Genomic DNA, 22,779 nt, shown 5'->3' with positions numbered 1-22,779 from the left:
GCTTTGATCCAGCCAAGCAGACTTGGCTGTTGTGACCATTTGGGAGTAAATCAGTGTGTGGAAGACCTCCCGCTCCTTGCTTCTCGGCCTTTGAAATAAATACATCTTAACATCAACAAAAAGGTTTGCTCTGGGACCAGGAGGTGAGCAGCCTGCTCACTCTCCTCCATCTCTCTTTAGCACAGGAGGAAGCTGTGGCCCCACTTGTACATTCTCTAAGTGGTCTGCCTGCCTAATCCCATCCTCCTGCACCTGCCTGGACTTGGTCACCCAGAGGCAGAAGAGGCAGGGTTACTCCCCCAAACACAGGGTCCCTCATCAGAAACTTGAGTGTTTCTGCTTAGTTCATTTATCCTTTTCAACTACCGGCCACTGAACCTACTGTCTCATGGAGTTCTTTAGTTCCCACAGAAGGATCAGAGGCCTCACTCGACTTCATCTCCTCTCTGGCAAGCTCCCTGAGGGAGGCTCCTGCCCTTCACTGGCCTCCTGCTGGTCTCCACTCAGTATACCCTCTTACTCCCATACACTCTGGAGGTCTGTTCATCTCCATCCCCAGCAGCCCTGGGGCCCAGTTCCAGTCCCATTTCCTCCAAGAAGTCCAACAGTGCTAACCTTTGAGTATGTCTCCCTGGACCAGGCTGGGGTGTTGCTTCTCACCCCCAGAGCCCTAAGGACCCCGAGCCTGCTGGCTCTGTGAGAAGGCCTTGGGGCCATGGGTTTCTGGGCTCTCCTCTGCCAGCTGCAGGGTGGGGCTGGGGTCGCCCTCCTGCTCCCTGATAAGCACCTCACGAGGCTGGGGGCAGTGGGCAGTGGGCAGTGGGCAGGCCCTCCCAGTAAGGCCCTACATTTCTTGACACTCTCTTAAACCTGTGAACATTGGGGGATGAAAAGTACAACTTCTGCTTGTTCTCAACAAGGAAGCTGCTTGTTCTCCTTGCTTCTCCCAGACAGAGTAGGGCCATGGCAGGGACCCACTTGCTGTGTGAGCAGGACATCCTCGCCATGGACTGCTACCAGAGAAACATTCACCCTACTCCAAGATGGGAGCCAAGGTTCCTGCTGTCCTGGCTCTGAGACAGGTCCAAGTCCTGGCTCTGGGGACACACAGGAAGTGTAGCCTGGATAGAGTGACACACCGAAGTGGCCTTGTAGCCAAGCACCAGGGAACAGGGAGGTTGGACTGGCCAAGCCAGCCATCCCAGCCTGGGCCCTGCACCTAAGAAAGCGCAGGAAGGAACCTCACACCCCTCCCAGGCAGCTGGGACCCAACACTTTGAAGCTGGGCTTTGAAAGAAAGAGCCCTGCCTTTTTAAGCTCTGAGCTGGAGGACTGGGCTGGACAGGCAGGGTCTCGCTTGGTGTCCCACTGCCCCATGACACAGGAGAGCCATGTGCTCAGGGGCAATGCTTTATTACCTGATAACCCGAGTGTGGTGCCGGACATCCCGCTCGCTCCGGTCCGGGGGCATGAGGGTCGCGTGGGGGTCGGGCAGGGGTATTTACAGTGCAGGGAGGGCAGGGTGAGGTTGGGGGGCTTGGGACAACCACTCTCCTCAAGAGCTCTGAAAACTTTGTGCTTTTTTCTTAGTTGGCGCTGAGCCGCCTAGGATGGATTTTGTTTCTTTTTTTTTCAGGTGAAGATGTATAAACCAGGGGCCATGCTGGCCCTATTTCCAGGCTGAGGATCTCACAGTATCAATCCAAACATCACACTATTTAATTCCCCAATAAAACATTGGAAAAAGGACTATCAGTGCTAACACATTTACATATAAAATCTCCACCTAACAGGTAATAGAAGCCTATGTACCAATTTCTAAAACCGTTATAAGATATATACACAATTTTGGGTATATTAACAAAACAGAATATTACAAAATATTAAAGGCAATTCTCCTGTCCTCAGACCTCATCGCCTGTTACTTGAAGTTGGCATAATCTGAGAATGCGTCGATGTACTCCTGCACCACCTTGTAGCAGAACTCATACTGTTCCTGGGGATGGAAGGTGAGTAAAGCCAGGGTTACAGGTGCAAATGTTGTACCGCGCTTACTAACAGACTTGGAGCAAACAAATGCCTGTGGACTCAGACTGGGACGGCGCTAGTCCCGGGAGAACATGAGGCTGGGAGGTGGTGGCCAGAGCGGGCCCTCACGGCATCATGGCTCATAGGTGGCAATGTTACCTACGGCTCTGAGCCTTGACTCTTCCCCCAAGCCTCTGAAAATTAGCTTTTTCTCCCATCAAATGGTATCGGGGAAGCCTCAGGACAGCTAGGCTGTCAGGAGTCAGGCACACCCGTCCCCTTCTCCCCCCGAGGGCTAACAGGCACTTGTCTCTGGCCTGTCACATCCCACTGGTGAAACGGACTATGCTTTCACTCCCATTTTCCTTGCAAAGCATTCCCAACTGTTGGGGCATCTCGGCAGACCCCCAGGGGCCTGTGAAGTGTCCCCTCCTTCAGCTGGCCCTAACGGAGGATGGGTGTGGGTCAAGGACACAGGGCACATACCAGTGTCTGGACCATGTGTGGCCGCTGCAGCCTTAGGCTCTTGACGGTCTGGAAAACATCCAGAATCCCCTCTGCTTTCACACGCTCCAGGACCGTGCTCAGGGCGCAGAAGGTGCCTGTCCGTCCTGCCCCGGCGCTGCAACAGAGCAGGATACTGAGCATGCGCAGAGGCAGCATGGGGCTGCCGAGGGTCCTGTGGGAATGCAGCACAAGGCGGCAGCACACCTGCAGTCCCTGGGCCTCCCTGGCAGCTGCTGGCTCAGGTTAGAGTTCGAGTCCTCTCTTCCTTTTCTCTGACCAACCCTACCCTCTGCACTGGTCCGTGTTTGTAGATTCTTTCTCATGCTTTCCCTTGTCTTCCCCAGTATGAGGAATGCACACTCCAGCCTTGACATCATCCACCCTGTTCACTTTCATCAGCCATTTCACTTGCCTGCTGCCCCACGGGAGGGGCTGAGACAGCTGGTGGGGAAGAAAAGAGGAACAGGTATTCTAGGTAGGCACTTTGGGGAAGGAAGCCTCTCTAACCCATAGGAGGGTAGAGAAGGCCTAGTGGGCATCTGAGTGGTGCACATCTTGGGCCCCAGACAGGTGAGTATGCAGGGTGCAAGGATCTAGATGTGAGGGGCAGAGGAGGGGAGGAGAGCTGGGGTGAGTTGGAGTCCTGGGGAGAAAGCCAGCCCCATTCTGCACCCACTGGGCCTGGAAGGGAGTCTGTAGGTCCAATAGATTCTGTAAACCATTGTTAGGATGCTAAGTAATGGAGTGATATGGTGAGACGTGGTTAGAAAGGCTCCCTCAGGGTTCTGTGTAGAGCACATTGCCACAGATACCAGGAGAGGCAATGGTAGCTTGGACAGTGATGGTGGAGAGAGGGACTCAAACTCATGGGTTCTGAGAGTCCGGCAGCTAGAGCATGTTCTACTGTGGATCAGATGTGATGAGTGACTGAGAGGCGGCTCACTGCACTGGGGAAGGTTGTGCACAGGTAGGCTTGGGAAGACTGGGCGTCCTGCCTTGGACCCTGCAAGCTGAGGATGTCCACTGCACATAAGGCAGACAAGCTGGTGAGCAGATGGACGAATCTTGATTTTAGGCAAAGGGTGAGCTGGCTGTATATTTCGGGCTTGGTATTAAAGTTTTGCGACCAGATGAGCTCACCTAAATGAGTTGGCAGTTGACAGAAAAGAGGTAAAGGACAGGGCTGTGAGCCATTGATGGGGAGGAATCGGCAGTGGAGACAAGGAACAGGCAATGAGCATAAGGCGCAGGAGAGAAGATATGCTGAGAGCACGGCCCTGAGACATGAGTGATGAGCTGTGTGTGCTGAAGGAGACAGAGAAGGATGACTGGCTTCAGCTACTGAGGCCACAGTGGGCTTTGACAGGAGCAGTGGCAATGTCTGGGATGGGGGAGAGAGAGAGAGAGAGAGAGAGAGAGAGTGAGAGAGAGAGAGAGGTGGTAGGGAAAGAGTAGATGGAATGAGCTTGGGAGAGGAGTGGAGGAGAGGAAACGGAAAGTTAGTACAGGTAATCTTTGGAACAACTTCAAGGAAAACCCAGTAACTACCTTTTTCTAGACTGCATTCCTGAACTGTTTACCCCAAACAAAATTCACCTTTCCTTCAACACAAGCATCTCACCCTCTTTCCTCTGTTGGCCACACCAGCCACTCCCAGTGACCCAGACTGAAGCCTGGGAGACACTCTTGACTTTTCTCTCTCCTGCTATGTTCTTAGTCCTCTCTGTTTTATGTGTTTTCAAAAGAATTGCCTTTTCCTCTTCCCTGTGCTTATGGAGGCCAGGCCCCCATGCTCAGTATCTATAGCGCAGCCTGTCCTGACCATCAGGGTAACTGCCGAGCACTGGGCAATGTGCTGTGCCAGATGGCTTTGTGCAGGCTGGGGGCCGTACCTGCAGTGCACAGTGATGGGGTGGTTTCCCGACTGCTGCTGCTGCTTCTGCACAGCTGCAATGATGCTGATCATGCCCTTCCCGTCGCTGGGAATCCCCACTTCCGGCCAGCCATGGAAGTGGAACTGCCGGATCTGCCGGCTCTTGTTTTCCTGTGGAGGCAAGAGGTCAGGGAGGCCGGGCAGGCAGCCCTGCTGCCCACAAGGAAGTTTCATCCCTGGTGCACCTTACCCTGGTGTTGGTGACCAGCAGGTCTCGGACGGTGTAGCTCTCACATTCCTCCTCCTTCTTCAGCTCCACTGTGATGTCTCCATAGGACACCAGCCCATCAGACGGCCAATACTGGGCACACTTTTCCTGGAGGGACAAATGGGAATACACACTAGATGTGATGGGAATTGGTGGGAGAGGGAAGAGCAGGAAGATTCTGAGAGGCCTGGGGCATAGTGGCAGGCAGCAGGGAGCAGGCTTTGTCAGCTGACAGCAGGCTCAGCCCATGGGCAGAGGATTCATGGATGTGCGGTCACACTCCTCCTCACTGCCCCTAGGCTTGTGGGTTTTTCTTCAGGTGTGGAATAGCCTACTAAGGGACAGCACAGAGAGGAGTGGTTTGCTGGGTCACATCTTGTAGGACCATGGCCTGAGAAGATTTGTGTGCTCACTGTCCCAGCCTCTGCTGGCTTCTGGACCTGGAAGGTGAGGGTGAGGGGAGGGAGCTGTACCTCGGGCACTGTTCCACCCTGTGCACCACAGCAGAGAGGGCACCCCCCTGCCATTCACAGAGGGGCTCACTTCCCAGGTGGCCTTGTTACTCAGGTGTGCACTTCTAGAGGGCAAAGCCACGGGGGGGAGGGACGGACTTATGACCAAAATAGGAAATAAAAAGGCTTGGTAGAATGAAATATCAGGGTGAGCAAGTAAACTTTGCAAGTACAAAATGGGGAGGAACTAAGTATAAAACTCTCCGTGTCTAATCTACTGGGGCAGGAGTGGCTGCCATCTTCATTCTCCAGCTGGTTCCCCACCTCCCTGCTCACGGCCTGCTGAGCCCAGGCCACCAGCACTGCTGCCGAAGCAACCTCTGCTTTGGGCTTGCAGTAACTGCTCACGTGCCCTCACTTTTACTGGAGGATTTTTAAAAACAACTCTCTTTAACTGAATGGCTCAGAGACAGACAAGGGTCTCTGATTTCTAGGTTCATCCCTCAGATGTCCACAACAACTAGGGCTAGGCCAAGATGGAACCAGGAACTCCACCTGGGTCTCCCAAGTGGCTGGCAGGGACCCCGCCTCCCAGGCTGTGCATGGTTAGCAGGGAGCTGGAGCTAGGCTCTTGGATATGATGCAGGAACCCCAAGCAGTAGCTCAGGTGCTGTGCCACATGGCTGTCCCTGGAGACGCTTTTGGCTGCCATGACTGAGGCGGGGGCCCGCTATTGGCACCTGGCCTTGGGAGGACAGAGCTGTGGCTCAATACCCTACAGGACGGCCAGGACATGCCATCCCAACCTGAAGTTATGGGGGCTGAGGCTGGGAAAAAGCCCATCGCTTGGGTCTTCTGGGACATCTTCTTTCCTAAGTGTGCATTCTCAGGGGCCCTGGGACACTGCTGTCATAGCTTTCACGATTCTGGAGGATTTTTAACTTATTTATTTAAAAGGAAAAAGAGAGGAAGAGAAAGAGAAATTATTAGAGATCTTTCTTCCAAAATTCCTTCTCAACTGCCTGCAACATCAGAGGCAGGCCAGGCCGAAGCCAGTGACTCAATCCAGGTCTCCCATGTTGGTGGCAGAAACCATCTGCTGCCTTCTAGGAGCACCAGCAAGCAGCTGGATAGAAAGCATGCAGTGGCCAGGACTTGAACCAGGCACTCTGATGTAAGATGTGGGCATCCAAGTGGCGGATTAACTGCTGTGCCTTGTTACCAGTCTCCCACCAGGGGTCGGAATCATGGTGGAGGGGGTTGAGCTGCTACCTATGATGCCAGCATCCCATTTGGGTGCTGGTTTGTGTCCCAGCTGCTGTACTTCTGATCTAGCTTCTTGCTCTAGTGCCTGGGAAAGCAGTGGAAGATGGCTTTAGTAATTGGGCCCCTGAACCTAGGTGGGAGAACCAGACGACACTCCTGGCTCCTGGCTTTAACCTCGTCCAGTGATGCCTGTGGCCATTGGGGGCATGAATCAAAAGATGTAAGATTCCTCTCTCTAACTACATTTCAAACAAAATAAATGAATAATTTATTTTTCTAAATTAAGATTTTTTTTTTAAATTGGAAAGGTGAATTTACAGAGAGAAGGAGATACAGCGAGAAAGACCTTCCATCTGCTGGCCCACTCCCAAAATGGCTGCAATGGAGCTGAGCTGATAGAAGCTAGGAACCAGGAGCCTCTTCTGGGTCTCCCACGTGGGTGCAGGGTCCCAAGGCTTTGGGTCATCTTCTGCTGCTTTCCCAGGTTACAAGCAGGGAGCTGGAAGGGAAGTGGAGCAGCCACTATACGAACTGGCGCCCATATGGGTTCCTGGCACATGGTGAGATTTAGCCATTGAGCCAAACAAAAAACAGACCCAGCACAATAGCCTAGTAGCTAAGTCTTCGCCTTTCATGCACCAGGATCTCACATAAGCATTGGTTTGTATCCTGGCTGCTCCACTTTCCATCTATCTCCCTGCTTGTGGCCTGAGAAAGCAGTAGATGCCTCAAAGCCTTGGGACCCTGCACCCATGTGGCAGACCTGGAAGAAGCTCCTGGCTTTGGTTTGGCTCAGCTTTGGCCATTGTGGCCAGTTGAGGAGTGAATCAGTGGACAGAAGATATTTCTGTTTCTCCTTCTCTTGGTATATCTGTCTTTCCAATAAAAATAAAAAGTAAAAACAAACTGAGGGTAGTTATTTGGTTCATTAGTTAAGATACCCTGCTTTTTATATCAAGTCCATAGATTTGATTCCTGCTGTGTTCCCAATTCTAGCTTCTTGTTCATGCACAGCCTGGCAAATAGCAGGTGTGGTTCAAGCACTTGGATCCCTGTCGCCTACATGGGAGGCAAGGATGGAGTTTCAGGTTCCTGGCTTTAGCCTGGTTCAGCCCTGGCTGTTGTAGGCATTTGGGGGAGTAAATCAACAGACAGAAGATATCTCTTTCAAATAAATGGAAAGAAATAAACAAAAACTTAAAAAATACAAATTGGGATTTGTGAAAGACTCTTTAACTGGTTTTGTAAAGTTTCAGTTCACACTATGGCTTATAGCTTTCGGAGGTTGGTGCTGTGGTGTAGTGGGTTAACTGTTGCCTGCAGTACTGGCATTCCATATAGGTGCCAGTTTGAGTCTTGGCTCCTCTACTTCCAATCCAGCTCCTTGCTGATGTACCTGGGAAGGCAGCAGAAAATAGCCCAAGTGCTTGGGCTCCTGCATCCTCATGGCAGACCCTGCTTTTCCAGTTCTGTAGAAGCTAATGATTGTCCCAACAACAATACCTGGGCAATCTTGTCTGGAAACAGTGCTTTGGACACTGACAGTATATGATAATGAAAATGTTCGAACATTTTCTGGCCTCCACAACCAACTTTGCATGCTATTTCTATCTTTCATTTTTTGGGACCTTTCCCAACTCACCTGGCCTCTTTCCTCCAGTTCTGTCAGCATCACGATAGAGCAGGATTTCCACTCCCAGATCATTCGCCAGAAGTCTTCAATGGTGTGGAGAAGAGGGCCCTGGCTAGCAATGTAGGAGTCCTTCTGCCGGTAGCCCTGCACAGGCCAGGTCAATTCAAGAGGGAGGGAGGTTAGTGAGGGAGAGCTTAGTGGAAAAAACAGATTTGTCTTGGAGTCAGTGGGAGAGGGTGCTAGGAGGGTCTGGGGACTGCTTGAAGCTGAAACCCAACCAAGGTGGAACTTTCCTTTGGCCAGGGTCAGACACTCTGTTACAAGCTGGTCCCCGTGGGCGTGAGGCAAGGCGAGGGGAAGGTAGAGAGCTAGACTGCAGAGAGCAGGAGTACGGAGGAGCAGTTTGTCAGCCTCTTGGCTGTGGACTGCACTAGGAACCTCTTCTTCTAGGTGTTACACTGGCACACGCCCCGCTTCCCTCCACCTCCTGCTCTTTGGGCGTGGACAGAAAGCAGTACAAGGACTGGCAGGTAGGTAACAGTTCCATGCTAGACTCAAAGATGATCCTTCCAAGCAGGTGTATGAGGAAGGCATGGCGAGCCTAGCCGCACCTCCACGGGGTGCTGGGAGCTCAGGGAATCACTGGCAACTTACATCGATGAAGGACGCGTTCACATAGTCTGTGTTCTCTTCGCCCCGCTTCACTGGAATGATCACTCGATTGAACTCATCTGTAGGAAGGACAGTGGCTTGTGGCTCACCATCATGGCTATCCTCTTCCTCTCTTCCCACTGCTCCCATCCCAGACCCCAGGCAGATAAATGCCCAGCTGGGCAAGGATATGACTGTTTCATATTCACGGGTATGTCAGGAGGGAGCAAGCCTTAGGCTTTTGTGCTCCTTTATTTCAAGAATCCAGTAAAGAACTGCTTTAAAAGGGAGTGCAACTTGCCTGCAAGGCATGCATGAATCAGTGTCTGAGGAGTAGAAGGGAAGGAAGGAATTGGGGGTAGGACAGTAGGCTTGGGGTGGAGAGAGGGTTCTTACATGGAATGATCTGTAACACTCGGTTCTTCTTCATGTTGGCTGGGAGGTTTCCGGTTCGCATCTTATCATTCTGGATTTTGATTGATGTTAACTTCTGAATTGGCAAAGAGATGGAAGAAATTATGAATCTCAGTAACTAAATGTGGCTAGTGTTGGCATGCACTGGGCCTGTGCCTCCAGGTCTTCCAGCTGCTTGCGGCTCCTTTCCTCAGGACCCTGACTTCACTTCTTTGTATTCCTGTCAGGACATGGTTTCTTTTGTCTTGGAATCATGACCTTCCAGGCTTTTGTGGACCCTTCTAGATTGCCCTAGCCTGGAACTGTATGATTCTGGAGCAGTAACCTCTGCTCTGAAGGTGGAGTGTACCCACCCACCTGCCTTGCTGCTCTATCCCTACAGGCCACCTCAGACTCTGCAGAAAAAAATCATTGAAAAGGGCATCTTCCAATCCCGACTGAGGCTCCTTATCAACCCAGCTACCCTCAAGTGCAGCCAATACATAGGCAGCACTGGCCTCATTGTGTCAGAACCTGTGCACGTGACAGCTGGGACACTGCCCTAAGTGGTCCTCCCCCAGGAACCCAACTTAAGCTCTGGATTCTGGGAGAGACTGTGACACACACACTAGGTGGGCTGATGGCCACCACCCAAGGGCATGCTGCAACATCAGCACTCTCAGGTCTGCAGGCGAGCTCTGGCCGGTGCCTGAAAGACAAGTTGTTCTCAACCCTCCTTGCTCATTTACCTGTGCACCGTCTGACTGCCTTTGTATTCTAACAGCAGTGTGAGTACTTGGGACAGAGACCACGTGGTCTGCAAACCCTCAACAAGCATTTTATTGTTCCAATTTTAGTGTATGTGCTGCTGAAGCGAGCACTGAAGTATTTTATTATCTGCCCCTACAGACAAATTAGGCTTCTGTTGCATGGTGCAATGGCCTAGGAGGGCTGAAGGGCTAGAAAACCACCGCCACCACAACAAAACTATTGCATACTCCTCAAGTCCCAACAAAACCCAAGTAAGTCCAATGCTCAGGCAAGTCGAGAAGGCCGCAATGTGTGTGAGGAGCCATCTCTTCAGATGCCAGTAGAGGACCCGTTTGCTGCCCCGGAGCCAAGCTTTGGGGGAGCCCCAGATCCTAAGCATCCTTCACCTGAAGGCCGGTGTCCACTTCAACTTACCTTAAACTCCTCCTCTAGCCCATTGTTGCTGGTCCCTGGGATTTTGTTGTAAATCTTCTGCAGGTGGGTGTCTAGTGAGGTCACTTCCAGTTCTGTATCTCCATACAGATAATGCTCCAGAAGGGCTTGGTATATGAAGACATACTGCATCTGATATACGAGAGAGGCCCGAGTTCTCAGTGCCATGCCAGCCCACTGTTCCCCGGGCCACTCTGGCTCACTTCTCTTGGTTCTAATAGGGATAACGTGATTCCCTCTAACTGCCCAGCTCAGCGCAGCAGGACTGATGATGCACAGGAGGGAGGGTCCTAGGCTGCTCTGGGATGTTTGGAGAAGACCAATCTAGCCTTCTGAAACTGAAGCCTCCCCAGCCTGCAGGAGTCATGACCTGGCATCCCTTGCAGGGCTGGGTCCCAGGCTTAGAGCCAGTTTCTGGGGCTCATGGACATGGCTGAGCTGCCTGGCACCCATTTTCTTAATGCCATTTTAAGGGCTCTTCATTACCCAGTAGTATGTTTGTTTCAAATAACCTGAGGGGCTGAGACTCCTTGAGGTGGGCCAGTGTTTGGTCTTGGAAAGCCTCCGCCCTTATCTCATCCCCAGACCACTCACATCTGTTTGCACCATCTGGCAGCGCTGGGCCCGGATCCGGCTCACAAAGCCATACACGTCCACCTTCCGCTCTGTGTGCATCATGTCCAGCATGGCATCAATGACGACGAAGGTCCCTGTGCGCCCTACACCCGCGCTGTGGTAGAGAGCAGTGGTATTACTAGGGTGCCTAGCATGCCTTGTGGAAGCACACAGGGAGGGCAGCACAGGCTGGGGCCTGGTCTCCAGGATTCTACATGCTAATTCTGAATGGGGCAGAGCTGGGATTCTCCTGGAACCAACATCCCCTCCATGTCCTGAGTGCCTGTCCCTCAGCTCTCAGCATGTGCCCCACCTCCTGGGTTCCTGACTCTCAGGCTTAGAGGATGGCCCAGCTCTCTTTCCTTAAGACAGATCCTTCCCTGACACTGGAACTGGAGTATCTCTAGCCTTGTGGCCCTCACAGCTTGTCTGCTCTGTGCCAGCCTTCGCAGCCAGGGCCCCGCGGTTGTTCCCTTGCTCTGGTCACATGGGGCAGAATGTGGGGAGCCAAGGGTCAGGCTACACTGACCTGCAGTGGACCACGATGGCCCCTGCATACTGAGGGTTACAGGCCTTCACCTTCTTGAGGAACTTGAGCATGCCGATTGGGGTGAAAGGCACCCCAAAGTCTGGCCAGCTGGTGAAGTGGAACTGAGTGATGAGGCGCTGGGGTTTCCTGTTGGTCACATCGCCAACCTGTGAAGTGAGGAGATTCTGTGGTTGGCCCTGATGCCCAGGGATGGCAGCAGGGGAGGAAGGCTGAGAGCTGTGGCCATTGGTGACAAGGGGAGGTGCTGAGGGACTTTGCAAGTGTGGACAGAGAATACACAGAGCCGGCCTACAGATATGGACAATGAAGTACAGAGGTCTCAGACATAAATGGCAGGGTTGGAGGTGACCTGTAGGGCTCTTTGCCTGTGGCAGGTCCTCCCTTTCACAGCATCCCACCCCTTGGCTGAAGGCGACCTTTGCTGAGGTACTGAGCCTCCAGGTTCCTGAGGCGGCCCGGGGCAGGTACCACATCTCTGATGCCAGGTGGATTTGGAGTAGAAAAGGAGGCCTTGCCACCTCCTGATACTCCCTCTGTGGCCCTCGGTCACACTACAGACTTTAAGCCTCACTTCAACAGGCACTTCTCCAAGTCCTGACCACACATTGCTCCCTTAGCTCTGACAAGAAAAGCTTCCTCAGCCCAGCTTCTGATTTCAGAAGGTGAACAAACTACACACCCAGCAAGTCCTGACAGCTCTGAGACAGAGGGGCACGATCCAGGCTGTTCCTTCCAGTTCAGCGGTCAGCACATTAAATGGGACAGACAGGAGGTAGGAGACAGTACCTGCTGGATACAGAACTTCCGTACTGTGTAGTCCACTAGAACAGTCACATCCTCTACGGACACACGGATATTCCCATAGGTCCAGCAGCCTTGGTCTGGCCAGTACTGGGCACACTTACACTGGAAAGAAACAGACATTCATCCCGATGACCTCACACTGCCCTGGCCTACAAAGGGTCTGCAGGGAAGGGACCACAAAGTCCAGACTAAAGACTCAGGCAGCCTATGGTCTCTTCTCTCAATCTGGAGTTAGTTAACCTGTTTGTGTTTTTCCTGAATTCCTCAGCACACTTTCACTATAACATAGTCCCAGCTCCACACCTCTCAATCTCTTCCTCCCCTATCTCTTCAGTTAGGGCAAATCTGAAGCTACTTATCTGCTGAAGTCTGTACTCCCACAGTGTCCCAAGTGATGCTACAGGGGTAAGGTGTCTGCACACCAGAAACCAGCATCCATGAAGAAATGGAATGAGGACTGGAATGAGGTAAACCGGCCAGGAGAGGCTGATGGCCTGCACTGTCACCTGTACCCCAAATAGCTTCCAAGAGCCAGAAGTCTGACTGGAGGAAGCTAATGCCCAACTGTGGCACTATACCATCTAGGCACTGTGGGATGCTGACCAGCAACAAAGTTCTGGGGGGATTCTAAAATAAAAATGAAATATTAAGTACAAAAATATCACATATCTGAATGTGCTGGGTTAGATGCTGTCAATTCACAGTTTAGGGGAAATGCCCCAGGATGATGATCAAGGTGACTCAGGCCCATCCTTGAGAAAGACCAGCCCTAACAAATCCTCAGGGGTTTCCTCAGGCCCCAGGACTGTGCTGGCTGAGAACCAGTGATGAGCTGGCCAGGGTAGGCATGGCCTTGGCAAACTACCAGATGAGAAGCAATAGTCACAAAGCTGCCTTTGGGGTCATTGTGAAGCCCAGATTCCCTTGCACCCTATGGCGTTCTCTGTTCACGGACTATAGGATACATCCCAAAGGCTTCAGGAGGTGGGACAGGAAGCCATGGACTGAAGGACTAGTGAAGCCAGGGGAGAGAAACCCTTCAGTGGCTCTGCTTTAACTAGTAGCCCAAGTCTGCCTTTAGGTTGTTTTGGACTAGCATGAACTGTCTGGTGATCAGACACAAGGAATGACAGAGTCCCACACAAATCCCCAATGTTTTCCTGAGGCTTCTGGCCTGAGGAAGACCCAGCGGACACACCGGCCTGTGCCTGTCAGGATGACCTACCAGCACGGCAGTTACAAAAAGTATCCACACGGCACCCCCTCTTTTCCTATGGAATTTCTTCACCCACCTCTTTCCTCTCCTTCAGGTTGGTCACCATGACAATGGTAGCTGTGTTTTGTTCCCAGATCATCCTCCAGAAATCATTCACCGTTTCTTCTTTTGGTCCTAAAGTAACCAAAAGCAAAGACAAAAACCATGATCAAAGTGAAGGACGCTAAGGAAGTGGGAACATGCACCCTGCATTTCTGTAAGCACAGAAATCCACCTATTCATTCATTCATGAATGGTGCCTACTGCCTGTTCTCCATGTATCCACCATCCATGTGCCAGGCTGGGGTCAGGAGGCTGTCAAAGTATAAACAGAGCAAAGTGTTTCCCAAGGACATTATTGCTGGGACCAGGAATCATGCCCGTTCACTGAACAGCTATGTTATGGGCCACATGACAAGCAAAGTGTTTCTCTTTCTCTATTTTTATTGGAAACACAGATTTACAGAGAGAAGAGACAGACAGAAATATCTTCCATCCACTTGTTCACTCCTCAAATGGCTACAATGGCTGGAGCTGAACCAATCTAAAGCCAGGAGCCAGAAGCCAAAGATTTGGGCCATCCTTTGCTACTTCTGCATACCATAAGTAGAGAGTTGGTTCAGAAGTAGAGTAGCCAGGCCTGGCGTGATAGCTCAATAGTTAAATCCTTACCTTGAAAGTTCTGGGATCCCATCTGGGTGCTGGTCTGGATGCTTCACTTCCCTTCCAGCTCCCTGCTTGTGGCCTGGGAAAGCAGTCGAGGATGCTACAAAGCCTTAGAACTCTGTACTCACGTGCAAGATCTAAAAGAAGCTCCTGGCTCCTGGCTTAGCTTAGTTCTGGCCGTAGCGGCCCTTTGGGGAGTGAACCAACAGATACAAGATATATTTCTCTGTTAATCGTATCTGCCTTTCCAATAAAAATAAATAAAATCCAAACAGAGTCAGGTCCGAGGAGGAGACTGACAAGGCACAGGTAGGCAGTCAGGAGAACTGAAAGTGCTGGGGCCATAAAAGACAGAGGTAGAGTTCCAAGCAAGGAGTCATCAACCAATGTGGGGAGGAAGTAAGCTATTTTTAACAGGTAGAATGAGGAATGAAAGTCAGAAAAATAAAATCTAGAAAATAAGAAAATCAAGAGAACTGAATGTCAGGAAAAAATTGGAGCAGAGCTTCAGGCCATGAGGTGGCGTGGGCAGGTTCAAGAGAATGGGACAGAGTGACAAGGCCTCTCAGGAAGTCACAGGTGACCTTCATGCAACACACAGTTTAGTGCTATCAACAAAGCAAACAGAAAGATGCCACTCGTGACTGATGGTGCCACGGCCATCACTGAGTAGGTGGTGTCGCAGTTTGGCCTTGAGGGACAGACAACGACACGGTGAGAGAAAAAGATGGGCCTCCTGATATGACAGCCAGGTTCCCATGGGAGACCACCAGGGCAAGAAGGATCTGAGGCTCTCCCAGGTTGTCCTTTTTTAAAAATTAAAATGGTTATTTTTTATTTAAAAAATATTTCATATATAGAGAGAAACAGAGAGAAACCGAAAGAGAACCACGTGGTTGCTCACTCTCCAAATGGCTGCAATGGCCAGAGCTGAGCTGAGCTTATTTGAAGCTGGGATCAAGGGCCTGAGCTACTTTTTGCTGCTTTCCCAGGCCATTAAGTAGTACTCAAACTAGTGTCTGTATCAGATGCTGGCGCTAACAGGTGGAGGATTAGCCTGGTATACCACCATGTGGATCCCCTGCCTGCCCCATTTATCTCTGCATTTATGCAGTAGCTTCTAGCAACAGTGGCTACTGAGACTTAAAGTATGACCAGCACAATAAGCTGAATTTTAAATTTCATTTACATTTATTTTTAATAGCCAAATGTGGTTACTGGTTATGGTAATAAATACAGCCACTTCCCCAAATTGTGGTAATATATTAATTTGGTGTAAACTTTCCCCTACCAATTAGACTCTTAAATGGCAGAGACCGTATCTTGTTCAGACCAGCATCTGCCACATAAGATGCAGTCTAGACTTCCACAGATACTCATTGAATGGTTGTATAAGTCACTTTTGGTGGACAACAACTACTACTTCTGCTTCTTCTTCCTTTTTTTTTTTTTAAGATTTATTTATTTTTATTAAAAAGGCAGATATACAGAGAGAAAGATCTTCCATCTGCTGCTTTACTCCCAACAACGGTCAGAGCTGAAGCAATCCAAAGTCAGGAGCCAGAAGCCTCCTTGGGATCTCTCATGAGGGTTCAGGGTCCCAAGGCTTTGGGCCATCCTGCACTGCTTTCCTGGACCATAAGCTGGGAGCTGGATGGGAAGTGGAGCAGCTAGGACGTAAACTGAAGGGGGAGGATTAGCCAATCGAGCCATCACACCAAGCCCCTTCAATTACTTCTTAAAGCTACACACATTAGCTATTTTTTTCTGGGATTTCAAGACAGCAGTGACTTGTTAGGATGGCAGGCTGTGGAAACACGTACAGAACAAGTCCAGGACCATGACACTGTGCCCATGCTCTGCCCCTGTCCCTAGACTAATCTGCAAGTCACAGTGGAGCTCAGGCCTTAGAGCTGGAGCAGGAGAGCCAGGCTGGCCCCCAGGAGGTGGCAGATCCTCTCTGAAGGCTGATTTCAGTTCTGCTCAGAGGATCTCAATAGGCCATAGTGGGGTAGGTGGGTGGGTGCGTGGGGTGAGTGTGTGTATGCAGCTTTCTTTCAGCCTTTTTGTTTTAATATACAAATACACGTGGACATCTTCTATAGTCATTGTAAGGTGGATTACACTTCTTTCAGGGTCTCATTAGGCCACTGTGTGTGTGCAGCTCTCTTTCAGCCATTTTGAGTACAGAAAAGTTACTGCATTCTGATTAATTTAGTTAACATTTAGAAAGACAACAACAGCAACAACCAACCTAGGCCCACCTTGTGATCATGGTTAAGCCCAAGAATAAGAAGCCATTTTTACCTTGTGCAGCTATGAATTTGTTCTTTTCTTGGTAGCCCTGGGGTGGAGAGAATAAGGCAAAAAAAGAAGAGTTAAAACCAAAAATGGATAGGAATTAAAGTTTCCAGTGTGAATTGCAAATCAGTTAACAAAGTCTCCCTTGTGAACTGGTCCAAGCAATCAACAAGAATTTCCATTCTAGAAATTCCTGGGGGATTAGCTTTGTACTTAAAAATCAAAGATCACAAAGCTCCCATGTTCTAGCTGGCCTTCTCAAAGATGAAGCGTCTTAGGCTAGAACATACTTCTAACACGCATCAGCACCTGATGATGCAGGCTTTGGTGTGAAGGGGTAAGAACCTGCCAAGACAAACATTCATGTGGTGTCCCAGGGAAGCAGCAGGGCCTCCCTGGGAAGCACACTTGGGTTATTTTCTTACTTGTTGAGGTACAAAAACTTTCTAGGAACAGCTGGGAAGGCAGTGCAACAGCTCCCGTGCTTGACAACAAACTTCTCCATTACAGATGCTAGGACCTTCTGAAAAATGGGTACTTTGTAGTTAACCTTCCTTTTCTTTTCAATCTTTTCTGTTCTAGTTGCACTTTTTAAAAAAATATTTATTTATCTGTTTATTTAGATTGAATGAGAGAGAGAGAGAGAGAGAGAGAAATTGCTAGTTCACTCCTGAAATGACCCCAATGACCGGAGCTAGGATGGTTTGAAGCTCGGAGCCAGCAGCTTTTTCCAGGTCTCTCACGTGGGTGGCAGGAGTCCAAACATTTGGGCCATGCTCCACTGCTTCCCCAGGCTGTTAGCAGGGAGCTGGATGGAAGTGGAGCAGCTGTGACTCAAACCAATACCCATATGGGAAACTGACACACAAGTGGAGGTTTAATGCGCTGCTGGTTGTGCATATTTTCAACTTCACTTGTCTAAATGTAGTGTGCACCTGAGAAGTCCTAGGGAAGGGAACAATCATTTGATTTAAGGCCCATAAATCCCCTCTGCCTCTCTCAGGCAGCGTCACTGATGGGATACAGTCACACCACAGCAATGATGAGAAACACAAGTCTGCAAGGCAGCGGCTGTGACAAAGCAAGGGGTCCAACTCCGAGAAACCACTTCCTATTCCAGTCCAATCAAATCAGCAAAGTTTAAAGTCAGCAAGAGGAAAACATGTTAAAACTTCCATTGAAAAAATAATTTTTTAAGTTGCAGCAAATGTTAGTTAAGAGAGAAACAGGGACTTTAACTCAGGATGCCCAATGCTGCTTATGGTAATAAAGCTGTCAAGAAAGCAATGGTTCTCTGAAGAGCACATTAAGCACATGTCGTTTTCCTGCTCTATGAGAAGTCACTACTAAATTATTACAGGATCACGTGGACCCCAAGCAGCATCGAAGTCCCATTGGGAAGTCAGCACCAAAATGCTCCTGCATCCTCTCCATTAGGAGGGGCTGTACACCCCCACAGAAGTGAACTAACTTCAGTCATTCTTCCCCTTTCTTTCTTCCTTGCCATTAGAACCACACTTAAGTTTGGACATTAACCTTCTACTGGCTTAGAAGATAACCACTCCCTGATCTCAGATGGGCACACCATGAGAGTCACTATTCTAACCAGTGACTACAGAGGAGATGTAAGCATGTGATCCAATCCTGGACTGGTATAAAGGCATTTAGCTCCTTCCCAATGAATTAAAAAGCACAGGCACAAATGCTCCTCTTCTGTGCTGGTGCTGTTCTTGCTTATTTTTGCTATTGAGGGCTAGGCCCGCTATTGTTCACTGGTATCTGAATAAGCTCAATAAAGGACTCACTGACTATTACAGAACAATACACAATTAGATTCTGATTTCTGCATGGGAAAGCTTTGGGAATGAAGGCCAGGTAGATAAATGCATTGGAAACACCTTTAAAAAGTCAAATCACTCAGGATAAGCTTGAGAATGATAAACATCCGTCCTAAAGCGCAGCTGAGAAGGTGCCAAGAGACAGCAGCCCCTGATCACAGAGGGAATAAGGGAGGCCTGAGCCCCTTACGTTGATGAATGAAGCGTTGATGTAATCGGAGTCCGGAACCCCTTCCACTGGTGTCAGATGGACTCTAGAGTGGTCATCTAGGAGAAAAAAAAATTATCATCAATAAATTACAATGTTGTTTCACAGCTGAGACATGTGTGCAGTCTAATGAATACTATTTACCAGAAAAAAAAAAAGTCAGGAAACGCATCAAATATCATTAAGGTACTAGTTAAATATCCACAATATGGATGACTAACAGTTGATAAAAAGGATAAATACTCCAAGTGCTCTTTTTTTTTTTTTAAATTTGAAACGCACACTGACAGAAAGAGATCATCTACTATTCCTTAAATGCCTGCAACAGCCAGAGCTGGGCCAGGCTGGAGTCAGGAACTCCATCTGGATCTCCATGTGGGTGGCAGGAATCCAAGCACTTGGGCCATGCTCTGCTGTCTGCCAGCCACACGGGTGGGAAGTTGGACCGGAAGCACAGAGTAGTGAGGCTGGAACTCTGATATGAGATGCAGGCATCCTGAGGGGCTGAACCTCCTGCACCAACACCTGCCCTAGAAAGTGTTTCTTGACAGATGGACTGACAATATATGCCATAAAAGAAATACCACAGTGAGGCGTATAATATTTGAATATCTGTAACATGTATTTGAATATATGTAATATACAGTCATACCCACAGGTGTGTATGCACATAAATATAAGACATAAATATCTGTAAATGTCTGTTACTCCAACAAAATTTCAGGGGGAAGGAGAGTGAACAGTGTAGTGGTATATCAGGTTAAGCTACCACTGACAATGCTGGTCTCCTATATGGGCACCAGTTGGGGTGCTGGCTGTTCCACTTCTGTTCCAGCTCCCTATTAATGCATCTGGGAAAGCAGTAGAAGATGGCCTAAGTCCTTGGGCCCTTGCACATGGGTGACCTGGGTGAAGCTCCTGGCTTCAGTCTGGCTGGTTAATTGGGGAGTGAACCAGAGACTGGAAGATTTTTCTTTCTCTCTGGCTCTCCCTCTTTCCGTAACTCTCTCAAAGCAAATGAATCTTAAAAAAAAAAATTAGCAGGTGTATCTAACATTTGCTCCATTTGTTGATAAATTATACACAACACTACTATATCATGTATTCATAAATAACAGAACGAATTACAAACCAAATAGAGCAAGGTCAGGACAGTAGTTAGGATGTCTGCTATAGCTTGTGCTTGGTTCCTGGCTCTGGCTCCTGACCTCAGCTTCACACCAACACACACCCTGGAAGGCTGCAGTGATGGCTCAAGGAACTCGGTTCCTGCCACTCAGGGGAGACCTGGATATCTTTGCTGGCTGTTCGTTTTGCCCCAGCACAGCCTGGGCCATACTTGTTTCTCTCTGTCATTCATAAATAAATAAACCAAAGTTCAAACATCCTCCTCTCCCCACTGGATTTGCATCCCACTCTTGAGACAACTGTCCTAGAAAAATGCTCATTAGGTTCTAGATCAAATAATCAACAGTGGCTAATACTGAGGAGGGGGTCACGGAGAACTGTGGGTTAGAATTTGTTTCAATGAGCATTATGTAAAACCATTACAATTGCCACCACCACCATTCTAACTCACTTCCTGCTGTCCTGGTGAAGCTGCTCTCTCTGGCCCCTATAAACTTTGGAAGCCTGCCACAAAAATCCTGGGCTTACTTTGGGAATCATAAAGGTTCTCCAAACCCCCAACCCTATCTTGTTACCAACCCTCGTGTGACTGACAGCAAGACCCTTCCCATCCTCAGGAAATCTGGTTAGGTTTCTAGAAACCCTTCAAACACTCACAAGGCAAGATGTTTACGTATCGGTTTTTTTCCTTGTTTTCTTCCTTGGAAGCAGCCTCACAGGTGGCCTGGATAGGACAAGCAGGGAGAGCCTGGAAGGGTAAGAGAAATTCAAGGTGTTATCAACTGGGACAAACACAACCATACAACCTGCTGCAGCCAGTTCTAGCCACAACGAATCCTCAGGAGACAGAATGCCTTTCCTGCCACTATAAACACAGGATGCTCAAGGCCAGTCCATGTTTAGGGACCTGCTGCAATGGTGGGCCGGGGAGGATCACCTCTGAAAACAGGCCATTTGTTGTGGCCCTAACCACTGGGCAGAGAGGACATATCTCAGGCAGCACCTCCTAAGAGGGTGCTGGAGGGCCAAACGCTCTAGGCTCTCACTGAAGCTATACAAGGTCACAGCCCCTAACAGCATCACAAGGCAAGGAAGCAAGGACTGGCAGGTGAGTGAGTGGGAAGGCATCCATAGAGGTGCAGCAGTTAGGAAGTGGCGGCTTGGGTAGGGCCACATTAAATTGGTTATGGTTTTAGAGCAAATGTCAATCAGCTAGCACAGGGAGGTACATGATTTGAAGTGAGAGGGATTTTAGTGAATCTGTTCAACTGTCAAATTCTCATAAATGGGTAAAGAGATTATCTTTGTTGTGGCACAGAATAAGCATTCAACAAGTGAGCTTTATCAGCATGGGGAAGTAAATTTTATTATTTGACCTGTTTTTCTATTCCGTATATTCAAAATCAAGAAAGCAAAAAAGGGGTGCAGTTACAAATTTCAATCTAGGCAAAAAAAAAAATTTTTTTAATATTCTGCTAAATGTTTATATTCTGCACCAGACTTAAGTACAAAGATTAGAAACTGCTATGGACATTAAAAAAAATTATTTATAAGAGAGGCAGAGTGACAGAGCAAGAAGGGGGAGGAGAAATATCTTCCATCTACTGGTAAACCCCCTAAATGCATGCAACAGTCAGGGCTGGGCAGGGCCGAAGCCAGGAGCCAGCAGCTGCATCCTGTAGACATAACTTTATGTTCAGTGATTTGGAAAAATGTTTTACAAGCCTTAAAGATGTTTATATTTTTGGACCTAGTCATTCCACTGCAGAGAATCTATTCTAAGGAAATCATTTACTTTGGGGCCAGTGTTATGGCAGAGCATGCTAAGCTGCTCTCAGTGACATCAGCATCTCACATGGGTGCTGGTTTATGTCTTGGCTGTTCTGTCTTAAAAAAAATTTTATTTATTTGAAAGAGTTAGGGTGAGAGAGAGGAAAAAGGGAGGGAGAGAGAGAGAGAGAAGGATCTTCCATCCACTGGTTCAGTACCCAAACAACTCCATTGGAGCTAGGCTGGTCCAAAGCAAGGAGCCAGAAACTTCTTCCAGGTCTTCCACATGGATGAAGGGGCCCAAAGACCTGAACCTTCTTCTGCTCCTTCCAAGGCACATTAGCAGGGAGCCGGATCAGAAGTGGAGCAGCAGTTGCAGGCCGCAGTTTGACCTGCCAGGCTGTAGTGTCGACCCCAGCTGCCCTACTTCTAATCTAGCTCTCTGCTAACGGCCTGGGAAAAGCAGCTGCAGACAGCCTGTGTTTGGACTCTGTGGGAGACCAAGGTGAAGCTCCTGGCTTTAATATTGGTCCAACACTGGCCTTTGTGGCCATCCGGGGAATTAGCCGGTTGATGAAAGCTTCCTCTGTCTCTTCCTGTTTGTAATGCTGACTTTTCAGAATTAAACAATCAATCTTTAAAAAAGAAATCATTTGCTTTATCATTGTATAGAATGGCCCCAAACGGGGAGCCCCTTAGTACTGAGCAGCAGGAGGGAAACAATTCACAATAACTTCTCATTCATCTTGTCAACAAATACCCACTTGTGTCTATGAGGCCCTCGGCTACAAAAGGGTGACCAAACATAAACAGCTTTGCCCTTGTACACAATACAAACATGTGGGTGAAGGACAGGCATTAGACAAGCAAACACACACAGAACTCCATACCAGGACAAATGCAATGGGAGAACAGACAGACTCTAGGGGACCACAGGCAGAGAAGGTGGGGGGCCTCCCCAAGGGAGGGTGGCAGAGCTGGCAGAACAGCATCTGCAATGTCCCAGAGTTGGCAGGCTGGCACCACAGGGGCAGTAAACACAGCCCCTGGAAGGAAGAGGGGGAAGATGAGTGGGGCAAGAGCAGCTCATATATTTCCACACAGGTCCTTGAGTAAGGCTGGGGTATTAAAGTGCATGGGGAAATCAGCAAAGGTTTCTGATATGGTCCAGTTGACATGTTAGGGAGTAACTGGTTGCTAGGGGGAAAGGGGCAAGAGCAGGTAGGGGAGCCTGGGAAGGTGCTGGTACAGGATGCTCTTGAGCTCCACCCTGCAGCTGGGATGATCTGATTTGGAGAAAAGATGAACAGAAGGTAGATCGAACAGAGGAAAAGAACGAATGATGATTCCAGGCGTTCTGCTTAGATAAT

General features: G+C 49.2%; 1 protein-coding gene across 3 annotated transcripts in view; it reads right to left on the bottom strand.

Moving 5' to 3' along the window:
* Positions 1 to 1,699: 1,699 nt before the first annotated feature.
* Positions 1,700 to 22,779, bottom strand: part of PTPRA (protein tyrosine phosphatase receptor type A) — a 111,220-nt gene continuing 90,140 nt past the window's right edge. For all 3 annotated transcript variants that reach the window (XM_040981734.1, XM_040981735.1, XM_040981736.1), the window contains 15 exons: positions 20,297 to 20,387; positions 18,494 to 18,570; positions 16,472 to 16,508; positions 13,536 to 13,633; positions 12,226 to 12,345; positions 11,419 to 11,585; positions 10,869 to 11,004; positions 10,257 to 10,406; positions 9,075 to 9,168; positions 8,682 to 8,758; positions 8,037 to 8,171; positions 4,659 to 4,784; positions 4,428 to 4,579; positions 2,515 to 2,650; positions 1,700 to 1,996 (listed from right to left, as the gene is read on the bottom strand). In XM_040981734.1, the coding sequence (XP_040837668.1) occupies positions 1,922 to 1,996; positions 2,515 to 2,650; positions 4,428 to 4,579; positions 4,659 to 4,784; positions 8,037 to 8,171; positions 8,682 to 8,758; positions 9,075 to 9,168; positions 10,257 to 10,406; positions 10,869 to 11,004; positions 11,419 to 11,585; positions 12,226 to 12,345; positions 13,536 to 13,633; positions 16,472 to 16,508; positions 18,494 to 18,570; positions 20,297 to 20,387 (1,671 nt within the window). In that variant the 3' untranslated portion in view covers positions 1,700 to 1,921. The remainder of the gene's footprint in view (positions 1,997 to 2,514; positions 2,651 to 4,427; positions 4,580 to 4,658; positions 4,785 to 8,036; positions 8,172 to 8,681; positions 8,759 to 9,074; positions 9,169 to 10,256; positions 10,407 to 10,868; positions 11,005 to 11,418; positions 11,586 to 12,225; positions 12,346 to 13,535; positions 13,634 to 16,471; positions 16,509 to 18,493; positions 18,571 to 20,296; positions 20,388 to 22,779) is intronic.

Source organism: Ochotona curzoniae, unplaced genomic scaffold, assembly GCF_017591425.1.
Source record: "Ochotona curzoniae isolate NIBS_2020 unplaced genomic scaffold, NIBS_Ocur_1.0 contig_3520, whole genome shotgun sequence".
NCBI classification, from domain to species: Eukaryota; Metazoa; Chordata; class Mammalia; order Lagomorpha; family Ochotonidae; genus Ochotona; species Ochotona curzoniae.
Note: the sequence above shows the minus strand (reverse complement) of the source record. Positions and strands in the feature narration are given on the sequence as shown.